Here is a 20,043-nt window from a genome sequence, read left to right as displayed (position 1 = left end):
ACTTTGCAAAAATTTCTAAAAACCTGTTTTCACTTTTTTATTATGTGATATTGTGTGTAGATTGATGAAAATAAAAATTATTTAATCAATTTTAGAATTTGGTTGTAACGTAACAAAATGTGGGAAAAGCTAAGGTGTCTGAATACTTTTTGAATGCACTGTATCTTTATAATCTTGACTTACCCCTCTCATACAGGCTGCTGAAACTAATGTTCAAGTGCCATGTTTGTTACACATTTAACTTTTAAAAGTAAATTTTGATTGGAATTGAGAGATAGGGGTGGTGAAGAGATACAACAAAGATGATGCAATCTAGTTATAAAATGATTTTAAGATTTTGTAAAACATTCTTTGAATTTATAAAAAACCTACTTTTCTGGGATTTAAAGGGAGTTACAAAGATTAAAAATGCAGTGTAATGATTCTCAGATTATAAAGCTGAGGAACTTGACAAATAGCTACAAAACAACCTTGATTTTATCCTCCTTTTCTCAGAACTGTTACAAGTTATTAACTGATAAAATAAAGTCAGCATCATATTTAAACACTTGTAACAAAATGTTTTATTTATCATATCGAGCTTGCCTATACACATCAGCAGAAAGTGCAACATTAAACTGTACTGTTTTATGAACCAGTCACTGTTCCATTGCTTAATACATAAAATGTAAAAAGTCCACATTCATCAATAAATATGATTAATGTGCTGCCATGACCTTTCTTTCACTGTACAATTTTAAACCAGTGTGATCTACATGGAAAGGCTTGAACATAACATCAAGAGCACTCATAAATGAAACACAATTTTAACACTGATAAACGTTAAAATGTTTGTGTCATAAATTGATAAAAATGTTGTAGTATTCTGAAACCAAAAAATGTACATGTATAGGAACCTAGAAATTAGGCAGTAAATAATTTGAGATTTTATGGTTTCTATAAAATAATCTTAAAAGCACTTCTACAACATCTGCATCAGAAAGTGATTTTCTTCTTTGTGTTGTATAAAATACATTGCTGTACAAGTACATATTAAGCTTTTGGTATAACTGTGTTATGGACATAATTGACTGCGTTGAATAAAAACTAAAATTTACATGAAATTTATAAAATTAAGCAAAGTCATACATGTTGAGTTGGGATTTTGCATTTAGTGTAGGCTGCTCTTCCTTGGACGTTTGATGGCAATTCACAAAGTATTGACAGATGTGGACAAAATATAGGACCATCAGGTGACATTAAAACTTGATCAGGAATACCTTTAGAAAGACCGATCAATTAAAACACAGTAAAACACATTTAATCACAGTATTTAATCCATTTCATTGAATATTACTAGAAAATTTAAAAATTCCAAAACATAGGTACCATGTTTAAGCAATGTAAAATTCCAAAATACAAGGACCATTCACTGTTTTGATGAGTATTAAAATAAAACTTCAGTTTTATCAAACCCCCGAACATTTAGGTGTATAAAGTATTTCAATTTTTGCATCATAAAGAATGAAGTCTACTGATTCCTACCAAGTGCAAGGCCATTGGGTTAAATACAAAACCAAGCCACACACTCATACGAGACAGACAAAAAGGAAATGTTGAATATTATAAAGAAACTGCATTAAAGCATAATATGTATGGATCAATATTTTTCTGCACCATACCTGATCCAATGCAGCTTTTACTGGTTTAGTTACAGAAATGTGATCCATACAATAAGGTTCTTCATGGCATATGGGGTATGACTGCAGTGTTTTGCGAAATGAAATAATCAGCTGAAAATCTATTCTTCAAAGCATTTACCCCAAAAAATTAACAATGGCCCAATATACTTTACAAAAAAAAAGCACTTTTGTTTAACAAACTAACAGTAGTCCACTAAGAAGCTGAAGGAACCCATGCAGTTAAACAATGTTTAATGCTGTTTACAGACAGACGTACTGTGGCCAGTTTAAGTCATGATTAATTAAGCTCAATAAGCCTTTTTTTTTAATCAATTGATGCCAAAAAAAATGTGCTCAAAATTTGAAGAAAGTTCTTTTGTTGAAAGGAAAATAATTTGTTGAGACAAAGAAAGGATGTAAAAGTCCTGAACAATGAAAACTGTACATAGGCTTATATTCTATAGGTTGACCCAGAATAAAATGTCCAAAAAGGAATTAATTAAAAACAAAATCTATCTTCCACACCAAGGTACAAAACAGAAACAATTAAATGCAAGGCTCGGGTCTCTACTAATTTTATAGCCAAAAGAAAAATCTATTTGCATTAGAAGTTGAATAGTTAGTACCATCACAATTTCTGTAATGCACAACCACTATTAATCCTCAAAGAATCACAAAATTTGGCAACTCTTCACTTTTGCTCACCATATATAATAAAAGGTCTAAATTGTTTTACTACATAGACTTCTGAAGGAATAATTCGTGTGACCAATTTTGTAATTTTCCCATACTGTTGCGAGGTTGTTTAAAGCTGAAAATTTTGCAAAGCCTTATTGCAACCATGGGAGTTTCATTTCCATTGTGCCTGATTCAATCCCAGCATTAAAGGCCGTGTAAGAATTTTGATGTCGGAAATACAATTTTACCCAGTAGTGAAAATTCAATTTCCAGATATTGAATATCAAGTAAAGCAGACAATTAATAATGCCTGCATAACAATATATCGTAAAATAATTATGCAGTATTTTTATTATGCTCTCCTAATCCCTTTTAATATTAATTTTGACAGTTTTTGCTCTTGTAGGCAGCAGTCTTCCTGCTTTCTTGACAATATCATACAAGTCTGGATGATCACTATCCTGCAATTTGTCCTCAAGTGATTATGAAACTGCACAGTAATGCAACACAGCCAATATGAGAATGGTGTCTCATGCACAAGTTGACCCAAGTTCAACCCCAGCCATTTCAATTGAACTAAATATAAGATGTGTCATGGAACGGGTGGCAAATGTTTCATCTGCTGTTCCACTATGCCACTAACATCTCAGTCAATTTGATAAATGATACAAGTAAGATTCCAAAGTGGAGGTTCTGACAAATCTTCCACGATAATGCAAAGTACTACCTGACTAATCATTTAAAAACAATATATGGTACTTGCTCTGATAAAATCTTTGAAAAGAGTTTAACGTTAGTTAAGTGTTTAATTGGATTATGCTAATGCATAGATATTGTTGATGATTAAAACGCATAATTTCTATATTGCAAACAAATTACAAACCTTTGAAATTAGAATAAAAGACAAAACAAATACAATTCAGATCAACAGAAACTTTGTGTTTTATGGCCTGTACTGGAAACTGATCACAGCTGCAAGGCTTACTGCATCATGTGAATGGATTTATGCACAAATTGCCTTTTACTAATTTAATTTAGATTTGAGTGATAGGAAAATTCCTAAAAGACAGGTTAATTTCTAAGCGTTTGAGATAAAAGTATTGTCTCTTCAACGGCAAAATAATTCACAAGGTTATCAGTTTATCATGGAGACAATTTTAGCCTAATGATAATATTATTTAGCATTTTGGAAAGCACATACTTGAAGAAAATTGCAACATTCAATGCCAAGACTATCCAAACAAACTACTGTACGAAATTAAATTTCAGAAGTAGCTTAATTTGATTCACCTTAACTACTGGGGCAGCCGAGGGCCTCTAAAATTGACTGCTAATTTTCTTTGCTTGCGTTTTCCAGAAGAACCTGCCATTGGATGTTGTTGCCCTTGAGGTTCATTGACTGTGTGTACAACTGTTTTATTCTGGGGCTCAGGAGGCGTTTGGCTGGGCTGAATGAAGTTCCTGGAGGTGATGGTAGCAGGATATCCATGTGACGTGTTAGAATATTCAATTGTAGTTGCTGGCTGACTCAGTTTTTGCTGAAGAGAGGGACTAAATTCTTTTTCATCGTAAGGTTTATTGAAAACTGTCCTCCTCTTTGTGACCTTATAAATAAGAAACAAAACATGGTAATAACACAATATGTTCACAGTGACAAAAAAAGATGCATGTTAAGCTTTACTCTCTCACGAGTAGGGACCTCTATACCAGCTGAGGAAATATTCCTGATCGCATTTAACAAATTCCATCCTCATCTAAGCCCTTAGCAATAAGGCAGACTCAGTCTATATTAGGAAAGTTAAACTATTCTTTCTATGACAACTCTTTAATTCTTGCAATCTCCCTGCACATTTGTTTTGCTAATTCTGTTGATTATTTGGGGGCTTACAAGGAGATTATTCCCTTCTTATTTTTGGCTACACCCATAAAGTTTCACTGGATGATCCACCAGTAATGTCATCTCAGATTAATGTTGTCCTTAATCAAAAATGCAACTCCCAGTCCTGTATCCTGCCTGTATCACCTGTATCCTGGAACATTTAGCTGCCGATTCTGAACCCATCTTGGCCATGTTTCAATAACGGTTATAATATCCCAGCCTGATTTTCCCAATTTGTTCCCCGATTTCATCTACCTTATCGCTTAGGCCTCTTGCTGGAATCAATGCAATTTAATTCAAGTCTTTCTTCACTCCCACCATACTCCTGCCTATCTTGTCTACTGAACTTGCTGGTGACTTTTGTATCAGCATCTTGTCTCTCATCTGCCTCACTTCTGTGCTGGATCCTGCCAACTAGTTTAAACTCTCTCTAGTTATACTACCAAATCTGCCTGCCTGGATATTGGTACCTCTCCAATTCAGGTGCAACATGTCCCTCTTGTGCAGGTTACCTCTGCCCCAGAAAAGATCCCAATGGTCCAAAAATTCACTCACACATTCATCTGTCCTATCTTTCTGCACCAACTCTCACGAACATGTGGCACAGGAGTAATCCTGGGAATACTACACTCAAGGTCACGCTTTTTAACCTTTTGTCCAACCCCTTATGTCCATTCTGCAGGAACTAATTCCTTTTTCCACCTTAACCATTTATGTCAATGTGAATATGCACAACTTCTGATTGTGCATCCTCTCCCTTGAGAATCTTGTGCAACTGCTCAGGATCTATCATGAATGTATATAGTGGTCCTATTCCATCTCTATGTACATATTAATGAAAAAATATACTTTTATCAAAGCTCAGTAGGGATTCCGATTTTGGGATATTCATAGAAAAGATGGCATTTTATTGTTCTTTCACTTGTGATCTCTCCAAAAGTTATAAATGCATCCTATTTCAACTCAAATGCATCCTATCTTCACTCCTCCAGAGATCATGCCAAATATTTTAGCCTGAAGCCACTTACCTGTAAAGGCACAAATTGATTATGAGTACCAATAAGCATTCCTCCAGGACAGATATTTCCTGAATATGGTATCTGAAAGTTATTGTATAGCTGGGGAGGAATCAAATTTGGCCAAGGCACAGGACCATATCCATGAGGTGGTGTAGGCATTATACCACCTAGCGATTGAAATACAAACACATATTTTAAGATATGTTAACATTTTGAACATTTCAAAGTATATCTTGGATCTCTCCTTTCCTGTTAATTCCCACTTTAATTTTCAACACCACTCACAACACAGAGGTGGCATAATTGTACAGTCACTGCCTTACAGCACCAGAGACCCAGGTTCGATCCTGACTACAGATGCTGTCTGTATGAAGTTTGTACGTTCTCCCCGTGACCGCGTGGGTTTTCCCTGGGTGCTCCAGTTTTATCGCACACTCCGAAGATATACAGGTTTGTAGGTTAGTTCGCTTTGGTAAAGATTACAAATTGCCTGTAGTGTGTAGGATAGCGTTAGTTTACGGGATGTTTGGTGTGGACTCAGTGGGCCGAAGGGCCTGTTTCTGCGCTGTATCTCTAAACTAAACGACTGATTTCATTCCATGAGACTTCACACTCTTCAAAGTGCACTAATATAGGATTCATAGGGTCAATTCTTCTTTTTTTCCAGGGAGAGGTTGGCCTGACTAGGACTTTATTCCTTGGAGTGCAGGAAGATGACAGGTATATATGTAGAGGTATATAAGATCATGAGGGGAATAGATAGAGCAAAAGTATTTTACCCAGAGTAGGGGGATCATGAACCAAACGCCATAGATTTCAGTTGAGAGAGGAATGATTTAATAGGAAACTAAGCAACTTTTTCCACAGAAGGTGGTGGGTATATGGAATGCGCTCCCAGAGGAGGCAGGTGAGAGAGGTACTATAATAACATTTAAAATACATTTGGACAGGTACATAGATAGGAAAGGTTTTTGAGGGCTATGGGCCAAACACAGGCAGGTGGGACTAGTGTAGATAGGGCATCATGGTCGGCATGGGAAAGTTGGGCTAAGGGACCTGTTTCCATGCTGTATGACTATACAACATTTAATAGAATGTATTTGGGGCTGAACATTTTATCATCTGCTTCCCAAAAACATTTCTCTGACTAAACCATGACTGGGGGAAATATAAAACAATCTGCACCTTGTCACCATGATGCTTTCCTGAATGATATGTTCTGGCATTAGGGAGCTTCCTAAGCTCCGTCATGGATAGCTTTTATAAACTGATCATAAAATATAATGCATAACCTTTAAAACAAGTTTCTACTTTAATCACTTGTTCACTACATAAAAATAAAATAATTGCAGAAGTTGAACATTTGAAATGAAAACTGAAAATGCCAATAACAGTCAGCAGGTCATGCTGCATCTGCAGTAAGAGAAATCGAGTTAACGTTGTAAGTTCTGATGAAAGGTCTTGGACCTGAAACATGAACTCTGTCTCTCTTTTAACGGATGCAACAGATATGCTGCTTCCAACATTTTCTGTTTTTACATCATAAATAAGCTTAAATTCAATGGTGCGTAGCAGAATAGAAATTGGGAATTCAGAGCTACGTATACAAAGACATTTAAAAAAAAGCAAAGAAAATAGTGTGCTGATTAAATGGAAAGAAGAGTTTCTAACATTAGTCAAAAGGTGAAGTGCTGTGAATTTTTGCAAACCATAATTAATTGACATGTAGATCGTAACTTTTACAGTACAGTAGGCAACTCAGAACTAAAAGCAAGTAACCAAAGTGGAATCAAGTACACAGTTAATCATAATAAATTCAGGCATTTGTTACCTGAAGCCTGACCAAAGGATGGTGGAATGGCCCGAGGAGGTATATTTCCTGTCATGGGTTGATAACCGGGAAATATGTTTGGACCGAGATGTGTATTTTGTCCTGTTGCATTCTGTTTGAACAAAAATTATTAGGTAATATTAAAAAATTGGTTAGCAAAAAGTAAAGAGATTAGATATTTTTGATTGCTGTTTGTACCAGTCGCTGTAGTGCAAATGCTGCAGCCTTTTCTTGGGCTTCACTGTCCGAATGGCACTGAGGTCCATGCACAAGCAAACCATTGGCCAACTTCACCTGGCAAACCTTCAAGCCCTAGAGTACAAAACATTTCATACTTAACACACACACACACACACAATAATGAACACCTGAAGCATATTATGAAATGGTATACTATTGAGAATCAATGAAGCTTGTTATTTTTTGACAAAAAGTACCTTATAAGTGTTCCATTTCCCATTGATTGAAAACATTTTGTTTCCAGTAAAACGTTACAGGCTGAGTTTAAAATGAAACTATTTATCCTTTAGTTTACAAAGTAATTTGAAAAATAGAACTAACATTTTCTTCTTCCAGGATTTATGGCGATTTTGCATCACAGTTAACCAATTGTTCCAAAATAGATTCATATCTCCCCATCAGTTAGCAGGCATTTATTTTCTCAGAGCGTCAGCAACAGAAAATCACACAAATTGTAATGTCAATAGTAAGTTTGCCTTTGCATTGTAAAATATTACCATTATTTATCATTAATCATAATAAAATGATCCAACCTGTGGGGTCTTAATAAAGGAGAACTCTGGATGCGGTAACCCAAGTCTGCCACAAGTGATGAACAACTCTGACACTGGGATGGATAAAGGAAGCGGTTGCCCTCGATAATGTCCTGAAATTTCTCCACCCAATGTCCCCTGAGGTTTGTTGATTTTTGCAGCTAGAAAGAAACAATTTCACAAATAGTACATTTTAAGCAACAACATGTTCAAGGTACAATAAGTACTCAAACATAAGACATTTGACCACAGAAAATAAACTGTTTAACAATTTTGTTGGTATAATAATTTTACTATGATGATTTGGCAGGCTTTAAAAATTAGAATACAATTTTTACTTTATTCTCTTACAAAGTACTAATAAGAGCAGAATAGTCATGGTGGTCCCCAAGGGTAACCACATGGTAAGACAGCATAGAGGAAGAAATAATGGCACCTTCTCTCAAGCTATGATAATAACAAAGGGAAATCTTCAATCTACCTCCGGACTGGAAAAATCAGGTCAGAGGTAACCCGGGGGGGGGGGGGGGGGGGGGGGGGTAACCACCTGCATTTTGTGGTTTTCTAAAAAAAAAGTTAAATGCAGCATCAAACTTAAAGAGAAGGTTCCTGTGGTCCAAACTGGGTGGCAGGTCATAAGATTGGATAGAATATACAAACAAAACAATGAACAAAGTCTAATCAGGAAGCAAAATCTCAGAAAAGATGCTAAAGCTTCCATGACCATTTAAAAAAAGTAAACAATATGAGCATGTTGTGGAAAATGAGTCATATAATAATGGAAAAAAAGAGATGGATGAATTAAATAGGTATTTTGCATCAACTTTAACTGTAAAAGCATACCGGTAACATGCCAGAATAGGTGTAACAAACAGACAAAAAAGTTGTACCTTGATATTTAATGAATTTTACTTCTTCAAAATTCCCTGGATATGGGGGGGGGGGGGGGGGTCAATAGACAATAACACACAGTGCCCTCCATAATGTTTGGGACAAAGACCCATCATTTATTTATTTGCTTCTGTACTCAACAATTTGAGATTTGTAATAGAAAAAATCACATGTGGTTAAAGTGCACATTGTCAGATTTAATTAAGGGCGATTTTTATACATTTTGGTTTAACCATGTAAAAATTACAGCTGTGTTTGCTTATACATAGTCCCCCCATTTCAGGGCACCATAATGTTTGGGACACATGGCTTCACAGGTGTTTGTAATTGCTAAGGTATGTTTAAATGCCGCCTTAATGCAGGTATATCAGAGCTCCCAGCACCTAGTCTTTCCTCCAGTCTTTCCATCACCTTTGGAAACATTTATTGCTGTTTATCAACATAAGAACCAAAGTTACGCCAATGAAAGTCAAAGAAGCCATTATGAGACTGGGAAACAAGAATAAAACTGTTAGAGACATCAGCCACACCTTAGGCTTACCAAAATCAACTGTTTGGAACATCATGAAGAAATAAGAGAGCACTGGTGAGCTTACTAATAGCAAATGGACTGGCAGGCCAAGGAAGACCTCCACAGCTGATGACAGAAGAAATTTCTCTATAATTAAGAAAATCCCTAAACACTTGTCCGACAGATCAGAAACACTCTTCAGGAGTCAGGTGTGGATTTGTCAATGAACACTGTCCGCAGAAGACTTCATGAACAGAAATACAGAGGCTACACTGCAAGATACAAACCACTGGTTAGCTGTAAAAAAGGATGGCTAGGTTATAGTTTGTCAAGAAATACTTAAAAGAGCAACCACAGGTCTGGAAAAAGGTCTTGTGGACAGATGAGACGAAGAGTGATGGCAAGAGCAAAGTATGGAGGAGAGAAGGAACTGCCCAAGATCCAAAGCATACCACCTCATCTGTGAAACACGGTGGTGGGGGTGTTATGGCTTGGGCATATGTGGCTGCTGAAGGTACTGGCTCACTTATCTTCATTGATGATACAACTGCTGATGCATAATGAATTCTGAAGTGTAGAGATATCCTATCTGCTCAAGTTCAAACAAATGCCTCAAAACTCATTGGCCGGCGGTTCATTCTACAGCAAGACAATGATTCCAAACATACTGTTAAAGCAACAAAGGAGTTTTTCAAAGCTAACAAATGGTCAATTCTTGAGTGGCCAAGTCAATCACCCGATCTGAACCCATTTGAGCATGCCTTTTATATGCTGAAGAGAAAAATGAAGGGGACAAGCCCCCAAAACAAGCATAAGCTAAAGATGGCTGCTATACAGGCCTGGCAGAGCATCACCAGAGAAGACACCCAGCAACTGGTGATGTCCATGAATCGCAGACTTCAAGCAATCATTGCATGCAAAGGATATGCAACAAAATACTAAACATTACTACTTTCATTTACATGACATTGCTGTGTCCCAAACATTATGGTGCCCTGAAATGGGGGGGACCATGTATAAACCAAAGATTATAGAGCAGAGCAAGATAGACCACTCCTCCGAAATCCAATGGGCTGACGTGTAGTACGTAACGGAACGTCACGGCCGCCATTTGTTTATGCCAAACGCGACATCTTTGGTAGCGGGGACGGCCTCCACAGTTATCCAATCTGCTCTTACACCAGGTCGCAGGGAAAAGCAAAGATACTAGAGGCTCCTCCAGTATCTTTGGGGGAAGAGGACGTTTCCTCCACTCCTGAGTTGATCCAGGACTGATTCTCGGTCCCCCCCGATACCAGATGAAGGCGGCCGACGGGAGAGCCTCAAGCGTCTGCCCGCGGTCGGCGTTCCCGAGGCAGCGGGCAATGCTCTAGTATCTTTGGTGTAATCCGTTCCAAAGATTGATCCGCTCTATCATCTTTGATGTAATCAGTGTTGTAGGGAAAAGTGTTTTAGAGAACATCGATCACTTCACATATTTAGTTAATATTATTGTAAATTGCAGCTCAATAAAATGGCGTCATGTCATACCCATGTCATACTACGCTTTTTTCACAGAGTGGCGCATCTTGCTCTGCTCTATTATTTTGGTATAAACACTGCTGTAATTTCTACATGGTGAAACCAAAATGTATAAAAATGGGCTTTATTAAAATCTGACTGTGCACTTTAACCACATGTGATTTTTTTTCTATTACAAATCTCAAATTGTGGAGTACAGAGGCAAATAAAAAAAATGATGGGTCTTTGTCCCAAACATTATGGAGGGCACTGTAGCAAATGTTACTTTTATTGAAAAAGGGAGACTGAAAACAGGAAGCAACAGGCCTATTACCGGGTCGAGCCAGCAATGGCTGCCTCGCCAACAGTCTGTCTGTCCCTTCCTTCTTTGTTGTTTTAATAGTATGTTAAATGTATGTTTTTAGTGTTCTTTGGCGTTTTATGTAGTTGGGGGGGGGGGGGGGTGTTTGGGGGAAAACATTTTTTTAATCTCTTTCCTCGACGGAGATGCAATTTTTTCCCTGTATCGTATCTCCGTCCGCATTGCGGCCTAACATCGATGAATTGGCGGCCTTTGCTGGAAACGGACTTCAGGAGCTCCAACCGTGGGAGCCTGCGGACTTAACATCGTGGAGCTTGCAATCCCTTTGCCAGGAATCACCCTCAGAGCTCCAACAGCCAGCGGATTTTAACATCGTGGAGCTGTTGATCTCTGGTTAGAGACCAACTTCGGGAGCTTCAAGCTGCAGGAGCTTAGACCGCCCCGACGAGGGAGCTTCGACTGCCCCGATGCGGGGGCTTCGACTGCCGGCTGTATGAGCTTCGATCACTCCGACGGTTGGTTTGACTGCCCCAACCGCAGGAGAATAAAGAGGAAGAAGATTGGACTTTATTGCCCTGCACAGTGAGGTATGTGGGGAAACCGCTGTGGTGGATGTTTATGTTTGCTTTTATGTAGTTGTGTGTCTTGCTCTTTTTTTAGTATGACTGTATGGTAATTCGCATATCACTGTACCTTAATTGGTAAATGTGACATTAAAAGACCTTTGAAACCTATTAGCTTAGCATCTGTCATAGGGAAAATATTAAAAGCTATGATTACAGATGTTACAGTTTACAGTTTCCCATTAAATTCACAGTAACCAGAGTCAACTTGGTTTTGTGAAATCAAACTTTAGGAGCTTAAATATTGATGTTGACAATTATACATGGTTGATAAGGCAAATAAGACTGCCATGGTCAATTACTGATAACTATGCTTCCAATACATGTGTGGAGATGAGCGGTCATAAGCATTCACCATTGCAACCTTTTTTGATCAGAGTGCCAGACATCTTTCGTTGTCACCATCGTGTCTCACATGCTAATAGGGAAAGGTGGTAAATGGCTTCCACTGCTGATGTAATCACACCTTTGCATGGAATCATAATCACCACAAAAGATGAGGTAGAAAGCTAGTTTGGCCAACGAAGAAAACATATGTTTTTGTTTCTGAATAGTACCACTAGGCACAATGTGTAGGAAGGAACTGCAGATGCTGGTTTAAACTGAAGATAACGCTGAGTTACTACAGCTTTTTGTGTCCACTTGGCACATGTTATTTTTTCCTTTGCAATGATTCCTCATGACTGGGTGTATGAAATTTGGTAAAATTTAACAATATTCAAGTACTTGTCAATGTGAGGTACATCTAACAGGCCCATAGATGAGTATCGCACTACGTTTCTTGCCACTAAAAGAAGTATCTCCAGTAAAGTATTTCACATCAAGGTTTGGACTTGAAGCAAAACGAGGTTGCTTGTAATGTTTACTGCCAGTTCTCCAATTTCTAATCAAGATTACTCATTGATAAGATAGACACAAAAAGCTGTCGCAACTCAGTTTACACATTACTCATTGATAAGACAAGTATAAATGCTATGAGGGGCTAGGATTCAACTTCAGGTCTCTTCCTTATGGTTCCATTTTTAAAAAAAGGTAATAAATTGCAGTTACCAGAACACCAGCCCTAATCTCTTGTTTGAATTTATCCTTAGTAAGATGAATGTTGAAAATGGTGATTAACTTACCAAGTTTTTTTAATGGTCGTTGGTGGGAGGCATATCCTGCTCTCTCGTGATGGACTGAAGCAGCTGGAGAGCTTTCTTGCTTAACATTAGAAGATATGTTAGCTTCTTTATCAAGGGCAGGATTTGCACTATCAATCTTCAGAATTTCCTTTAACATTTGTGTTCCTTTCTATCAGCAAAATCAAAAAAATATTTGTTATGTTATCAAAGGTTTTCTAAATAGTTCGTATGTTCTCAATAATTAAGATGCATGGAAAAAGTCAGAATTCATAATTTGTTAGGGACGAGAATAGTAATTCATGGAACCAGGGAAATATTTTGACAAAGAGATATTATTAAATTCAAGAAGGTAATGTGAATTAAGATATGCTGAAGAATATTTTCAATTACATACAGTTAATCAGGGTCTGCAGTCATCACATTGCATATTACATTTAGGATTCCTCAGATTAAAATGATAGGCTGGGCATAAATTACATTTTCTACCAGTTTTTTTCATGCAAAGATAGTTAACTTTAAATTATTCTCTTTGATCTTAAACAAACGATTAAAAAGGTCCCATTGGGAGGAGTGAGATTGGGAGGAGTGAGAGATGGGCTGATGCCTGCTCCAGCACTCTTATTAATTTGCTTCTGTTATCAATTTGCATTTATTTATAACATCAACATTACTAGTGCTAAATTGGAGATCACAGTGCCCGCCATAATGTTTGGGACAAAGACCCATTATTTATTTATTTGCCACAATTTGTGATTTGTAATAGAAAAAAATCACGTGGTTAAAGTGCACATTGTCAGATTTTATTAAAGACAATTTTTATACATTTTGGTTTCACCATATAGAAATTACAACTGGGTTTACACATAGTCCCTCCCATTTCAGGGCACCATAATGTTTGGGACACATGGCTTCACATGTGTTTGTAATTGGTCAGGTGCGTAATAATTGCCTCCTTAAAGCAGGTATAAGAGAGCTCTCAGCACTGAGTCTTTCCTCCAATCTTTCCATCACTGTTGAGAACTTTTATTGCTGTTTATCAACATGAGAACCAAAGTTGTGCCAATTAAAGTCAAAGAAGCCATTATGAGACTGAGAAACCAGAATAAAACTGTTAGAGACATCAGCCAAGCCTGAGGCTTACCAAAATCAACTGTTTGGAACATCATTAAGAAGAGAGCACTGGTGAGCTTACTAATCGCAAAGGGACTGGCAGGCCAAGGAAGACCTCCACAGCTGATGACAGAAGAATTCTCCCTATTATAAAGAAAAATCCCCAAACACCTATCCGACAGATCAAAAACAATCTTCAGGAGTCAGGTGTGGATTTGTCGATGACCACTGTCCGCACCCACCCACCACAACTATTTTTTTCCGTACACATGTGCTTTTATCTTTGTTTCAATTTATCTGTGAATCACTTTCTTACAACAGCCAGTTGTTACTTGGACAACTTTAATTTGTTCCTTGTCAGACATTTCCTTTGTTAGAAACATAGAAACATTGAAAAATAGGTGCAGGAGTAGGTCATTTAGCCCTTTGAGCCAGCACCACCATTCAATATGATCTTGGCTGATCATCTAAAATCAGTACCCCATTCCTGCTTTTTCCCCCATAACCCTTGATTCCTTTAACCCTAAGAGCTAAATCCAACCCTCTTGAAAACATCCAGTGAATTGGCCTCCACTGCCTTCTGTGGCACAGATTCACAACTCCTTGGGCGAAAAAGTTTTTCCTCATCTCAGTCCTAAATGGCCTACCCCTTATTCTTCAACTGTGACCCCACGTTCTGGACTCCCCCAACATCAGGACCATTTTTCCTACATCTAGCCTGTCCAATCCTTGAGGATTCTCTCAGCCTCTTCCTCTCCTACTGTCTTAATTTTTCCAGTCCTTGGTCAAAATGTCAAATGTCTCCACAATGAAGCTGCCTAACATGTAAGGGCTTACATCACTTCTTTTTGTTTCAATTTTGTTAGTACATTTCATTCAAATGTTGTTACTGTGTATATCTCAAAATAATTATTATGTATACAAGTAAAGAGATACAAGAACTGAAACATTTTGGAACTCCCTACTGAACCAAAAAATTTGCTATGTTAAATTTCAGTTGCTGATTAGCTCTTTCAGTAAATTAATCTTGGGCTGTCTCAAAATGGAATGGATGTACATGATGAATATCATATGTTACACAGCATTCACCGCTTTGTTTTTGAAATTGCAGTTAAAGTCTGATATTCACTATCTGACTATTTGGAAACCCTGATGGCTCGTCAACTGGCTCATAGAACATAGCATAGGAACAGGCCCTTCAGTCCACAATGTCCATGCTGAACGTGATGCCAATTTACACTAATCTCTTCTGTCTGAACGCGATTCCAGCGTTCACCATGTTCCAAATCCGGTGCTCCCTTACAACTCACCAGGGCACTGTTCTTGTGCACCCTTTCCTGTTCTAACTCGTTATCGCACTTTTGCATCCACTTTGTACGCATAAGAGGCAATTTACAGAGGCCAGTTAACCTATAAACCTATACGTCTTTGGGTGGAAACAAGAGCACCCGAAGAAAACATGGAGAAGACATGCGGGTTTGTAGGTTAATTGGCCTCTGTAAATTGCCTCTGTTGTGCAACGAGTGGATGCGAAATAATTAGTGTGAACAGTGGTCAATGTTCGCCGTGGACTCGATGGGCCGTGGACTCGATGGGCCGAAGTGCCTGTTTCCATGCTCTTTCTAAACTAAACTGTATATGATGCAATAATTGATAATCTGGTGTAATTTAACAAATTATTTGTTTATCCATAGCTGGATAATTAGAAATGGTTTCCCTTTGCAGGTGTGCCTGTAAACAGAAGGCACAGGTTTAAAGCAAGCTGAGAATTTCGGGAAGAATGTTTTTTACCCAGGAGCCAAAGTTCATTATGAATAGGACAATGAAATTATCTTTTCTCAGATACACAAATGTTATAGTTAGTATAAAGTTTATAATCTCATTTTAGTTTTTCCATGTTAACAATATAACTTTCTTGAGAACACTTACCATTGCAAAAGATTGTGGGGATAAAGGTTCCCCACTATTTCCTTTGTTTTCTTTGGGCTGAGAGTCTTGTGCATCTTTTCCTGCTTGTCCACTGGGTGTATTTAATGAAACTAATTCTTCAAACTCAGATGATATCTGTTGATATATTGCATTGCAACATGAAATACATATTCAAGTAAAACTACAGAACCACAAAGAGGAGCTTGAAGTGCTGATGCAAAAACATTGTTTTTTTACAGATAAATAGCAAGAATAAAGATTACCGTATTTCCAGGCAACGAAGGTGCTATTTTTTACCCTAAAATAAGGCCCGAAAATGTACCTGCGTCTTGGAGGCCGAAGGTTAGCTTGTTAGCCAAGAAAGATAGACTTAGGCCAAATCGCTTTTAAAACATGGGGGGGTGGGGGCACAATGAGGCCCAACACACGGGTCGGCAACCTACGACCCAGATCCGACCCATAACCGAACTCATCCGGCCCGCAGGCGTATTTGTTTTCAATTAGTTTTCGCGACCTGGGAACTGCAGCCAGTCCCGGGGCACGCAGGCGACCTGGGAACTGCAGCCATACCTGGGGCAAGCAAGCCAACCTGGGCACAACAGCCAGTCCCGTGGCACACAGGCGACCTGGGAACTAACCATTCCCGGGGCACGCAGCCGACCTGGGAACTGCAGCCAGACCTGGGGCAAGCGAGGCGACCTGGGAACTGCAGCCATTTGCAGGGCACGCAGCCGACCTGGGTGGCTGCGAGTGGCCGCCGGGACCAGACAGCGGAACCGGCCTCCACCTCAGCGCCTTCTGCCGGCCCACCCACCAGCCAGCCAGTGTCCTTCGACACAGGTGGTGGTTGGCGGGTAGCTACTGTGCGGAAGGCTGGCTGCTCCGTCCCAGGCTCTCTCTTTCTCTCTCCCCGTTATGTGATCTCCCTGAGCCAGGAGTCCCCGTCCCTCAGACCTGAACCGCACAGCACATTGTGGGACAGGCGAAGATGGAGGCTCCCCGGTCCAGATTGCCTCCTTGAAGGAGTTCCACATCTTCCTTTCTACTGACTAAACCAATCCCTTGATCCTATCCCGCAAACCTTTTTTCAAAATTTAGCAACTCAAAATGGGGGTCTTTGACGCAGGTGCGTCTTCATTGCCAGTAAATACTGTAAACCCAAACGAAATTTGAGAATGCAAGATTAGCCTGCAAGACCAAAATAGACCATACCAGCAAAATATCTCCCATTGAGAATTTTTTCTGTTGCAGAAAAATCATTTTTCATGATACAAGGTGGAGAACATCACAACAACCAGCATTACATCAAACAATGTATGAAAAAATTCACGAGCACAGCTTTGCCTTGTCAAAACCGTTACACCAAACTCAACTTGAAAAACAAATCTTTTGATATTCACTCTTAAGTGACATTACGACCAAACTAAAATGAGAGAACATTATTTGATAAAGGAATATGCTTTTCTCAATGAAAAAATCTAAATACATCCAAGCAAATTGAAATGGTCAAAGGATTCAATGTCCAAAGGGAAGTATTAAGGGAAAGTTCCATAAGCAGAACGTGCGGGGGAGGCGGATAGGGAAGAGAAAACGAAAAAAAGTTTAAATAGCATCTATTTCCATTTGTCAAATATATCTGCAGATACGTTTACATATAGTGCTTACAGTTGTACAGATCTCCAGAGATCAAAGTCATTTCACCAGCTAACCATGTTTGCACTATTTATCTTAAAATCACATTTGAGGAAAATGATTCAACAGCTCGATGATCTTTCATGCTTGGTTAGGTGAATCTTGTTTTCCGTTCAACCAGAAGTATACTTTTGAAATAAATTATCATTAACAATTTACATCCATCCCTTTCAGCAAAGTGGATAAGGATCAGGATTCGGGCACCCAGCTTCTCAAACCAGTTGCTTGATATCTCTCATTCAATTTCCAACTTGGTTTCACATCTATTAATACTGCTACTAAACAAAAAGATTAATGCCCCTGTCCCACTTAGGCGATTTTATAGGCGACTCGGCTGTCACCACATGGTCGCCGGGGTGTCGTCTACATGGTTGAGAGTAGTCTCCTCAGTCGCCCAAAAAATCGTAGCGTTTTTCTGGTCGCTGCTGGATTTTGAAATGTTCAAAACTTTTTGGCGAGTCGGCGACAGTTGGCTTGTCGTAGGTTGTCGCCAGGATGACGTAGTTTGTCGCTCGTGCTGACTTTGGTGAATTCCATTGGCGACTACCTACGTCAACCAGCGACAGGTCCCGGCGACTGAACTATCTTACCTTGTCGTAGCTTGTTGCGGGTGGGCATAGGTTGTTGTAGGTGTGCTCATAGGCGGACGTAGGTTGTCGGAGGTGGACGTAGGTGGACGTCCTAATGGGTCGCTGGTTGTCGGTAGCTTGCCGTAGCTGGACAACGACTGGGTGGTAGGTTGTTGTAGACATTGTCGTGGGGGGTCCAGTCGCCGGTTTTACGGCGACCAACTACGACTATGACAGTCACCGGCAGTCGCCGAAAAAAATCACCTAAGTGGGACAGGCCCATAACCAGTATATTTTCAAACTGACTTCCTCAACAATCATTCAAAGAAGGGTAGAGGTTGATGGGAAATGAGTTCCTGATTTTTACTGACTTTTTATATTAAAGCTGAACACATTAGTATAGTTTAGAGATACAGCGCAGAAACAGGCCCTTCGGACCACCAAGTCCGCGCCGACCAGCGATCCTTGCACATTAACACTATCCTACACACACTAGGGACAATTTACACTTAAACCAAGCCAATTAACCTACAAATCTGTACGTCTTTGGAGTGTGGGAGGAAACCGAAGATCTCTGAGAAAATCCACTATGCACTTCAATAGCTAGCAGGCTTCTTACCTTGGTGGAGGAATCACATTTTTCTGCTGAAGTTGAAGATGAAGATGACTGACAATTTACCACAGCAGGTTTCTCTTCATTTAAGTCTTCATTCCTCTTGAGAATTTTCATACTTTGTTTACTACTGCCAGTACACACCTGCAAAGTTTCAAACCAACATAACACACACTTGTGCTTGTTCCAAGCTTAATGAAAAATGTGTTTTTAAACAATTCACAGTCATCAATTATGCTAGCTCTACATAAAAAAGGACATTTGGTTATGTTTGCATTAAATTAAAATTAAATTTCTTTATTTATATAGCACATTTTTAGTCAACTTGCATTGGCCCCAAAGTGCTTCACATAATTACATTCACACACACAGGCAAAGATGGGTGAAGTGTCTTGCCCAAGGACACACACAGGCAAAGGTGGGTGAAGTGTCTTGCCCAAGGACACAACGACAGTATGCACTCCAAGCGGGATCAGAACCAGCTACCTTCCGGTTGCCAGCCGAACACTTAGCCCATTGTGCCATCTGTCGTCCCACTTTCTTTTGTTAAACTCAGATCCTTTTGTTAAACTCAGAATCTTAGCCAGTTGTGACTTGCACGGCTTTTAAATTATTTTCAAGGGTTTGTTTCAGAGATATTTAAATAACTGTTTTGGTAGATTTAAATGAGTAAATGCTTAAAAATAATGAAAAATGAAAAATAATTCATGTTAAAATATGAATTATAAATACATTAAAGAAATGCAAAGTGAGTAAGGTACTTTTTCATAGGTCAGTAATCCCATTATAATGTCATGAAGTAAAATAGTATGGAAACAATATTTTTGGCTCGTTGATTCTGCACCCATCATCATACACTCATTTGACACTAATCCTACTCTAACCCATTACATACTTTCCATATGCTCTCTCCCATATTCTGCTAAACATTACACATTAGGGGCAATTTACAGTGGGTAAATTATTTACCAGACTGCACATTTTTGGAATGTGGTAGTAAAGTTAAGCACTGGGACAAACAGTGCGCTCACAGGGATAACATGCAAAGGTCGTGCAGCTTACAACCCAACCGTATGAACATTGAATTCTTCAATTTTAGGTAACATCCAGCAACCCCACCCCTCGACCTTTCTCACCCTCACTCCTCTTTTCCCCCCCCCCCTGTGCCCTACCTGGACTCCCACCTATTTTCCCCTCCCCCTCCTCCCTCATTCCTTCCTCTGGCTGCACAATTTGCAATTCAATCAGTCTATCCCACACCTGCTTATATTTCCGGCCTTTGTTCCAACTATCTGCCTCCTCAACTGTGTCCACCTAA

At 39.0% G+C, this 20,043-nt stretch overlaps 1 protein-coding gene across 1 annotated transcript in view; it reads right to left on the bottom strand.

Moving 5' to 3' along the window:
* Nucleotides 1-539: 539 nt before the first annotated feature.
* Nucleotides 540-20,043, bottom strand: part of xrn1 (5'-3' exoribonuclease 1) — a 111,483-nt gene continuing 91,979 nt past the window's right edge. The window contains exons 36-43 of the mRNA XM_033031911.1: nucleotides 18,732-18,869; nucleotides 15,852-15,986; nucleotides 12,813-12,981; nucleotides 7,842-8,002; nucleotides 7,267-7,380; nucleotides 7,069-7,180; nucleotides 5,247-5,404; nucleotides 540-3,943 (exon numbers count right to left, since the gene is read on the bottom strand). Coding sequence (XP_032887802.1) covers nucleotides 3,635-3,943; nucleotides 5,247-5,404; nucleotides 7,069-7,180; nucleotides 7,267-7,380; nucleotides 7,842-8,002; nucleotides 12,813-12,981; nucleotides 15,852-15,986; nucleotides 18,732-18,869 — 1,296 coding nt within the window. The 3' untranslated portion in view covers nucleotides 540-3,634. The remainder of the gene's footprint in view (nucleotides 3,944-5,246; nucleotides 5,405-7,068; nucleotides 7,181-7,266; nucleotides 7,381-7,841; nucleotides 8,003-12,812; nucleotides 12,982-15,851; nucleotides 15,987-18,731; nucleotides 18,870-20,043) is intronic.

This window comes from Amblyraja radiata, chromosome 13 (assembly GCF_010909765.2).
Source record: "Amblyraja radiata isolate CabotCenter1 chromosome 13, sAmbRad1.1.pri, whole genome shotgun sequence".
Lineage (NCBI taxonomy): Eukaryota > Metazoa > Chordata > Chondrichthyes > Rajiformes > Rajidae > Amblyraja > Amblyraja radiata.
The sequence above is the reverse complement of the archived record's forward strand: the minus strand, read 5'-3'. Positions and strand labels throughout refer to the sequence as shown.